This window comes from Palaemon carinicauda, chromosome 28, assembly GCF_036898095.1.
Source record: "Palaemon carinicauda isolate YSFRI2023 chromosome 28, ASM3689809v2, whole genome shotgun sequence".
In the NCBI taxonomy this organism is placed as follows: Eukaryota; Metazoa; Arthropoda; class Malacostraca; order Decapoda; family Palaemonidae; genus Palaemon; species Palaemon carinicauda.
The window spans coordinates 89,152,927-89,163,286 of NC_090752.1; the positions used below are offsets into that span (position 1 = coordinate 89,152,927).

The following is a 10,360-nucleotide window of genomic DNA, read 5'->3' on the forward strand; positions in this document are numbered from 1 at the left end:
TTTTTATTTGATTACATTTTCAGTATGCTTTTAGTATAAAATACTACTAAGACTACACTTTTTAGTTTTAATTTGCTTTGAGTATTTTATTTTCAATAAAATGCTATTACTACGGGATAGTTTTATACATTTCGATTTCATAATGTAATTTTTGAAAAGGTAAATTTTTTGTTTATTTTATTACATTGTCAGTATACTTTATTTAGTTTAAAATATTACTGAAAAGGCAGTTTTATTTTTCTTTAGTGTTGAGTGTGTTATTTTCAATAAAATACTATTAATACGGTTTAGTTTTATACATTTTGATTTAATAAATGTAATGTTTTTGGACGGGTAAAAAAAAAACATGTTATTTTCAAGAAAATATTATTACTAAGGTTTAGTTTTATTCGATTTGATTTCATGATTTAATTTTTCAAAGGGTAAAAAAAACAGCCCCGTATAGTTTTATCCAAGGGAAGAGATCCATTTCCTTTGACAATCTCTTCTTCCTCTGGATCCGAGATAGAAATCGGCGGCGTCTTCAGAACTTCCTACTGGCGCAATATTCCCTGCAGCTGAAACCGAGCAACTGCATGTCGGATCAATGTATGTGGAAGCCAAGGTAAAACTCTCTCCTTCCGAGGCGGGCGAGGCTTAAAATTCTCCCCATTTCAAGGAAGAGTTTCTCTTATCATACTCACATTTTTGAAAGACACAACAAGTGTATTCTTATTCCTATATTTCCAAGGTAACTAATTAGATTTCAGCTAAGAAAATTCTGAGTAAAATCTTTATCCTGATATATATATATATATATATATATATATATATATATATATATATATATATATATATATATGTGTGTGTGTGTGTGTGTGTCTCCCTTTCTAAGTAGATATACCTTAATGTGGTGAAAGGTTTGTGTATCGACATAATCAGCAAAGCTTTACTACTCAGGGCAATCTATACAAAGTTATTTTGATTTGAGCTTGAAACACATTTACCCTTGTTCTTTCTTCTGATCCACTTTCACTAATGGGAATATATTCTTCGGCCCTCGTCTGGGAGAAAAATAAGAGAATTTAGGTAGACATGTGATTGCATAATCCCTTAAAACCGATCTAGCTGAAATTAGTGTAAGTTATGGCAGATGAAGTTAAGCCGTAATACAAATTACAGAAACAAGAAGAATGGCAGGTGGAGTAAAGATTAGAGAGATGATATGTGTGTCACGAACAAGATGGTATGGACACATTTTAAGTATGGATGGTGATAAAAGAACGAGGGAACCTTGGAAGAAACCTGTCAGGGCGGAAGGATCGATAAGGAGAGAAGATATGTGCTGGGAGAGGTTGCCCTTAAAAAGAAGGCATTGGAGAGGGCGCATCAGGCAACCAACCCCTTAATGTAGGAGTAATGTGGGAAGGAATGTTCTTTTCATCGGCAACGTTTCATTAAATACTTGTGGTTCATTTTAAATTTTAGATATGTGACAACTGAAATTTTACTTTTGAGAAATATAAGCGGTGTCTCCTCTTCGAGTGCACAAAAAATCGGTATACTGGGTCTTTCAAGATTTTTTTTTTTTAGATCTGCCTATCCCGAAAAAATGTTTTAATTCATATATTTTGCCATATTCAGAATTGTTCCTTGTGTTGTCTTAGAGAAAAAAATGTCTTCTATTAAATTTGTTATTCCTGACTTGGATATTAATCTGACACAGTCGTTCAATTAGCTCTTAGTGCTTGGTGTTAAAGATTTGTCATAATTCTGACCGCCCTCTGCATTTAAATCTTCCAAGACCATATTATCAACTACGCAACACAAGGTATGCAATTAATGCTAACAGGCAAGCCTTTTACCTCATAAGACTAATTACTACACAGTATTCCAAAAGTTTTATTCCTGCTTTAGCGAGTTTGTGGAATGATCTTCCCAATTAGATAGTGCAACATCAAGTTCAAACTTGGTGCAAATGTTTATCTGTTGAGCAATTTGACATGAGCTTCGTTTCGGAGTATATATATTACTTATCTATTTAACATTGTTGATTATTTTGATATGCACATTTTCTTAATTTATTGTATATGGTTTTTTTTTTCTTCTCCATTTCCATTTCGAACTAAACTGCTGTCCCTGCTGAGTACCTTGGGTTTGCAACATTTTGCTCTCCCAATTAGGGTTGCAGCGTGGTTAGTAATATTTATATGTGTATATACACATGTATATATACAAATATCTATATATATGCATGTAGATATACTCATATATATATATATATATATATATATATATATATATATATATATATATGATAAATTTACGCATTTAGACGTGGTTTTCATATTCAAATAAGCCATATATTATATTCCTCCTAATATCTGGATTCTCGCTATACCTCGGGATCAGAGATCCAAGGGGGAGTCAACTTGAAGATAGTAGCTTCTGGTCGACCGTGGACAAGCCCAAAAAACTGAGGTCACAGGACATACCATCTATACCACTGTCACCTCAATATCTTGGGCTCGGGATCGATTCTCCGGCCGACCAGAAGCTTTTATCTTTGAGTTGATTCCCCCCTCGATCTCTGATCCCGAGGTATAGAGAGAATCCAGGTACTAAAAGAATTATAATATATATATATATATATATATATATATATATATATATATATATATATATATATATATATATATATGGTATTTTGTTTAGAAGAGCACGCTCTCCATTTACTCCAAAATTATGCAGTCCTGCAGCTCTCCTCTTTTTGCACAGTAATTAGGAGGTTCTTTGAATGCTGGGGAAGCAAAAATTTAGCAAAATATGTTGCGTATGGAGGGGAAGGGGAATGGTTGGTGAAGGAGGTACTAAGGGACCGGGAACCGACATCGTCGACATAGTCAACCAAAGAGATGTTCGCGACGTCAGCGTACGTTTGGTATATATTCAAAATATATGCTGTACTAAATTAAAAATGGAGTAATTACTCAAAACTGTCACTTTTTGTGAAATGTGTATGTTATATTAGGTAAATATATGATATAAATCATATTAAAGTGTTTATCTTTTTTAAGAAACTATTTTGAGAATGGCTAGTTTTCCCAGACGACGTTTTGCTACACTAACGCCATCTATTGACCACTGCCTAAGGATGCCTGCCAATTTCCCGCCAATAAAAACAGTCATACGCTGCAAAAATAGTCATTCTCGTAAAAAGTTTCTTCAAAAAAAGATAAGATCTATTGTCAAGTATTACCAAATAAAATATACAATTCACAAATAGTGACACTTTTAAGTAAATGATCCATTTTTCTTTTTATTATATATTTCGAATATATATCAAATGTCCGCTGACGTCACGAACTTCTCTTTGATTGACTTGTTGACGATGTCGGTTCCAGGTTGCTTAGTACCTCCTCCAGCAACCCCTCCCTCTCCCCCTTCCCGCAACATTTGCTTTTATTTTTCTTTTCCTCCAGTAACAGTAACTTCTTGATTACTATACTAAAAGAGGAGAGCTGCAGAAAGGCATAATTTTGGAGTAAATGGAGAGCGGGCTCTTGTAAACACACACACACACACACACACACACACACACATATATATATATATATATATATATATATATATATATATATATATATATATATATATATATATATACATTCACGTAAGTGTATTCAGGGGCATATATAATTTTGTATCATTACTCTCCTCAAAGATAAAGGCCTTTTCCGAAACGAGTTAAAAAGAAATTCCGAATACAAGAGAAGTGTCAAATCTTTATATTCAAGATATCGTGATCTTTTTCTGACGTCACGAATTCATAAATGATGTTCTTCCTATAAGCTGACACTGTGCCAAGAGCCCATTTGAGCCACAAGGTGTGAATAATGAATAAGTGAATGTATGAATTTGGAACATAGGTCAAAGGTCAGGGCAAGAGGCGTATGTTTGGTCATATGAGTCTGGGTTTTTAGATGTATTAATGGTAAAAATCAAGAGGAAAAAATATATGATTAATAAATAATTGTCATCTTAGTTAACGTTATTTTACTAGTGTATGTGACCCGTCAAAAATGAAGGCTAAATATTGAGATAGATATTCACACACAGATTTAACCCTTCCCACCCGCTCCCCCTTTCCTAACTACTACCCATCTCACCAGGGTATGACTAGTCTCACTCTCCTCTACCCGAAGTAGTTAAACTTCTGGCAATGTCGCTGTGCGTGACTGGAAAGAAATATATACTCATAAATATAGCCAGACACTTCACTCTATTATATAAGGGAGAATATTTATTTCATTATTTATTATTATTATTGTTGTTGTTGTTGTTGTTATCACCGAATTTGATTATACTTATGCAGAATCTTACAACCATCAGCAGCATCCCTAGAAGAATTTAGTGGAAATATTTGCAGGACTTGAACTCAACAAGGATGATTCAGTATTGGCTACGGGTTAAGAACGATGGCGTTATTTAAGCACTGAAATATAAGAAACTCGATTAAGTTTACATTTTTTTCAAAGTGCGATTGAAATTCAAACGTTAACGTTGGATGTGATATTTCCATTTTATTTAAATATTGGCATTGTATTTGAAATAGTAATGTCTCCATCATTTCGATTAGTTTCAGAACTGTAGTGACATTTTGTTTAACTCGATATAAAATACCTGTGATATTTCTGCATTTGTATTGAATTTAAAGCTTTTTGGATACTAACATTTACATCTGATTTTGAACTAAAGAAACACTTACAATGGATTCGAAACTCCAATTATATTATTATTATTATTATTATTATTATTATTATTATTATTATTATTATTATTTGCTAAGCTGCAGCCCTAGTTGGAAAAGCAGGATGCTATAAGCCCAGGGGCTCCAACAGGGAAAACAGCCCAGTGAGGAAAGGAAACAAGGAAAATTTTTTTTAGAAAACAGCAACAATCTTAAAATAAATATTTCCTATATAAACTATAAAACCTTTAACAAAACAAGGAGGAGGAGAAACAAGAGAGAACAGTGTGCCCTAGTGTACCCACAAGCAAGAGAACTCTAAGCCAAGGCAGTGGAAGACCATGGCACAAAGGTTATGGCACTACCCAAGACTAGAGAACAATGGTTTGATTTTGGAGTGTCCTTCTCTTAGAAGAGCTGCTTACCATAGCTAAAGAGTCTCTTCTACCCTATTTCAATATTTGCGTTGGATTTCAATCTTTAGTTTTATTGCAACAATTGCATTATATTTAAAGCTTCGAGGATTTAGGAGAAATCCATTTAGACCTCCTCAGTCTTAAGTTCTTGTAAGACATCAGGATTCTCTTGATATAACTAAAAATCTTCTTTTATTTGCTTTGAATCGGTTTAAGAAACTCTCGTACCTCAGCCTATTCCATTTTAAAATAAAATATTTAAACCACATTGATTTCATAAATATGTTGAAATGGATATTTGCAAGCGGACATTCTGATTAAGAGGAAGCTGATATGTCAAATGACCATCCCTAGAAAACAAAAGCCTTTAAAGTTCGCTAACGACTTTAAATGTTAACACCATTATTTTCCCAATATTATTACGGCCAAAGCTTCGAACAAACTTAATGATAAAATCCAAATATCTCGTGGTTCTGGCTTCTCTGACTTTTATTCTTGTGACGTCAGTTTATTCTTGGAATAATTGGATTACTCTTTATTTTAAGCCATGGATATCAAATACTATTAACGATAGGTAGATGAAGGTGTTGAATTGCTCTTAGAAGGCAGACACCTAAGGGCATGTTTTATGCAAGGGGTTTAATCCAGGACTTGTTTCTTTCAAGATTAGAGCTCAGTTTAAAGGACAAACGTTTGGGACTGGAAACGATTAAATCTATATCTGTGTGCGTATCTATCTAAATATACAAACGTTTCTTTTGACGGCACGGGTATACTAGTGTGTGTATACTGTATATGTGTATATATATATATATATATATATATATATATATATATATATATATATATATATATATATATATATATATATATATGTATATATATATATATATATAATATATATATATATAACCTTCCAGATCTTGATATGTATAATTTGATAGAAAGTGAAAAACATTTCTGTTGAACAATGAAATGCAGAGGTTTCGCAGAAAGTCATGATTTATTGAATAGTGTAAAACATGTGAGTGAGGGACATAGATATCTGAACAATTTGTAGGTTATTAAGTGATAACAATGCTAGTATTCATATTTAACAAATTTTCAAAAGCATATTTAGTGGATTAGTTCACCAAGCTTTCAACTGGGCTCCTGGAGGCACTAGAAGAGTTAGAAGGCCCAGGCCTACATGGCTGATGACTATGAAACGTGACGTAGGAAATGATGAAGGGAGATGTATTGAATTAAAAGCTCAAGATAGAGACGACTAGTGAAATCTAACTGAGGCCCATTGCGTCAATAGGCGTTGGAGGTGATAATGATGATGATAATAGTAATAAGCAGCAAGATGCGATTTTCATAAACATAAATCTTTTTTATGTATTAGAGGATGAAATCAAGTGATGCGAACATTGCCTGCCATTAATTACCATATCTGTAACTTTAACACGTGTGGATAAATTCGGAAACAGAATCTTCCCAACTTAATCCTATTTTCATCACGCACTGAGCAAACTGGCCAGATCCCACATTCGTTTTGCATGATAAAGCCATTGAGGTAATATAGTGTTCATGTTATGGCTTCACTATTGATTTTCAAAGTTATCAATGAGCGCTATTATTCTCTGTTCTCTTGTTTATGTAGATGATCTCATTCGCTGACTTTATTGACCCTTCGGGACTGACTGTGACCCATTCCTATCTGCACAGGCTATTGAAACTCAGTGTGATATCGATTTTTTTTCTCATCAATGATTGTATAAAATATATTGCATTCATATATTGTATTTTGGACTTCAAGTGTTCTTTAATAAATGATTGTATGGTTTGGTCAACAAAATCTCTATCTATCAATCTATCTATCTATCTATCTATCTATCTATCTATCTATCTATCTATCTATGGAGCCTCTGCAAGAGGTATTGTGACGTCTCCTGGAATTCTTCCCTCCACAGTACCCTCCTCTACCTATCTTGGTATTCTGTGGTAATGTTCTTGAGTGGAAATAAAGTTAATAAAAGCTAAATATATGAGAACATTTACGGATTACACCGTAAATGTCTTTCTTTCGTTCTGCTGCCCATCTTTGCAATTATCTTTCATGTACAAGTTTACCTGACTCATACAACCTTCCTTGATTTTCCTTATATCTTGTTTTGTTCTGTCCTGGACTAAAGATAATATAAAATCTTCCTATTCCATCGCAGACTTTGCAGTACATATATATATATATATATATATATATATATATATATATATATATATATATATATATATATATATATAAGAGAGAGAGAGAGAGAGAGAGAGAGAGAGAGAGAGAGAGAGAGAGAGAGAGAGAGAGAGAGAGAGAGAGAGAGTAGCAGCTTTGTGCAAAGTTGATTCATTATATCATGGTGTAAATTGATATTAAATCTCTGACTCGTGTTAGACAAAGTGATTGAGAGATGCATGTTAAGTAGCGGGTCCATTAAATCATTGGAACTGCACTTTATGACGATTTGCATACGAAATAAACAACTGGATCCTTTTACAAATATGTTCTTGCTGCCATTTTATAATTTGTTGTACTATTTTACCGTGTAACAATTATCTATGATGTATTTTACAGTCACTCATATAAGTTTGTGGATGTCCGGGTGTTTGAGAGAGATTTCCATTTCACCCCCTTTCTGGACAACAGGTGTCTGAGAGCGCGAATCCGAGTTGAATATTTGACCGGTTTTGCGCTCCCAGACACCTGTCGTCCAAAAAGGGGGGAGATGGAAATTTCTCCCAAAATCCCGGACATCCACGAACCTATATGAGTGACTGTACATTACGCTTTTTCATAGCTTCACACGAGATTAGAATTAAATATATCATTGTCGTTCCTTCGAGTTATGTATGTCTGATATACATAACTGTATTAGAGGTAACATGTTCGCTTAGTATGGCAGCAGATCGATCCCAGACAGGGAACGTGAGTTTAAACTGTTTACTGGGGAGACCACTGCTGTGTTTGGGCACCATAGTGCGGTTTTTGGCTTGCCTGGCTCACGTTCTGGTGACTATCTATTCTGATCAATCTGGAACTGAAACCAGGCACCTTTGCCTTTTACCTTTATGATATATTATCTTTAAATTTTGTCGAGAATTGAGATGTATTTCCGTATTTTAACATGACATTTGTAATAGCAGTATCCATTAGTTGGAAGCCATTTTTGGAAACTGCAAGAAATAAAAAATTTATGTCCGTTGATAATAATTGTAACGTTATTTCCCTGAAAGAAAATGTCTCGAAATTCCTTAAGTGGGTCTTTACATCAGGAATTGCAAAGTGAATCCGGTATAGAAAAGTATGCTGCTTATTTTCCCGGGGCGAAGTGGAGCTTCCCAAATTTTGCTAGAAATAATCATTTTACATCTGTTACAATCGTTCTTGAACTATTATAAATCTCATTAATGAATCTCTTTATTACTGGATTGCAAGTTTTTTCAATAATAACTATAGAATTTATTCAGTAGGTTGGTGGTGAGTTAATCGTCAAAGTAATGTAAGGTTTTTCGTAAACATTAATGAGTTTTATAGTACAGGAGATAGAAACAATTTTTCAGAGGAATCGTGCTAATGATAATAAAACACTAGAATTTGTTACAATTGTGCTCCAAGTGATAATGATCAGATCTGACCGATTAGCCAATTGAAAATCCAAAATGGCCGGCATTTTTCAAGATGGCTGCAAAATTAGTCGGCCAACGTTGAAATTTGGTTTAGAAGTATTTTTAATTGCCCGATTTGTATGATGCTGATATGGATTCATATGTTTTCAAACCTACTGAAGTAGATTTTAATATTTATGAAGCAAAATTACACAAATGTTTTCAAGACTATTGTTTTCGAAGCAAAGTGACATATTTTCAAGATTTTAGATGGACACGAGATTGTCTGTTTTTGAATTCGTAAACATTTGCACCATGATGATTAAACCATGCCACTTGTCCTCCAGATGCTACTGTTCACATACGCAGTGGCAGAGAGAGATGTATGGGTGTGCTGATTGTATGCACTTTCATCTTCCTTTGCTGCCTTTTTTACAGGAACACTTTGGTAGTTCCCGACACCTCTTTGTCATAGTGGTTAGTGTTTTCCAACATATCTGCCAAGTCTGCTTTCTATATCAACCCCTTTCAGCAGGAATGCCTTGCATGTTCATTGAGGGCTGCGTGTGTTGGTGGAATTGAGTTATGGTCTCTGCTTGCAGGCAAAGAGATCTAGTCTTGCTTCGTTCATACTAGCACCTGTGCTTGATCTGTCGTATATGAGGACAACGAATCTCTCCTACCTCTACAGGTCAAGGTCACAAATCAATGTTGAATGCTGGCTGAGATAAGAGAAAATTTCAGAAACAATATCAAATACATGCAGATTTCTGTTCTTTCTCATGGAACACAGACACGGTGTTACATCCAATGAAAACATACAAGGATGGGATCTTTCAAGCTTTCTCAAGCCTTATTGCAGACTAACTCATGGATTGAAATTCAATGAATCTTGGCTCCTTGGCCAAAGGCAATTCACATTTTCTCAAGACCTATTTTCTATAAGGATTGCAACACAGATATAGCTATACGACTAGCACGTCAGTGTCATTGGCCTTAATGATAAATTTTCTTCCATCAGTCTATGCATCCTTTGCATTTACAAATATTCGAGTGTCAGGTTCCTCTTGACAAAACAAGGAAACTGCTTTCAGAGATTTCATTATGTTGCTAATAGCATCTTTTCTTTTTGTGACGATGACTGCGCTTGTCGTCTCTGCTTCACACGTCTCCGCAAGGTGGTGAAACAGCAGTCTTGTTGCTTGCATCACAAAGGAAGCTTTGCCAATTACTTGGTGTCTTGTTCGTGTCACCCTTCTTCTGCTTCCTTTTCCCCTTTTCGACTTCGTCTCAGATTTCATACTTTATTTCTTGTATACATCGAAGACCTAACTGGTGCCATAGTATTCCACTTTGCGATGATGTCCTCTTGAGCATAGAAGTAAAGTATCTTTGAATTATGTATATTAGGGCACTTGCAAGTGCTGATCAGTCATTGATGATTGCATCTGCCTTTGGTTCTCTGTCTGGAATGCTCACTTGCGCATCAATGATTTAAACCAGCTGTGATTTTTGACATGCATAAAGCTTGCCACTGTCACTGAGAGATGCAGGTTGTAAGGTGATTCTCGGA

General features: G+C 34.6%; 1 protein-coding gene across 1 annotated transcript in view; it reads right to left on the reverse strand.

Annotated features, from left to right (window-relative positions):
- The window catches only part of LOC137621935 (uncharacterized), a 21,970-nt gene extending 11,882 nt beyond the window's left edge, over positions 1–10,088 (reverse strand). Inside the window, exons 1-2 of the mRNA XM_068352435.1 lie at positions 9,831–10,088; positions 987–1,043 (exon numbers count right to left, since the gene is read on the reverse strand). Of these exons, the coding sequence (XP_068208536.1) occupies positions 987–1,043; positions 9,831–10,088 (315 nt within the window). The remainder of the gene's footprint in view (positions 1–986; positions 1,044–9,830) is intronic.
- Between the last annotated feature and the right edge of the window lie 272 nt (positions 10,089–10,360).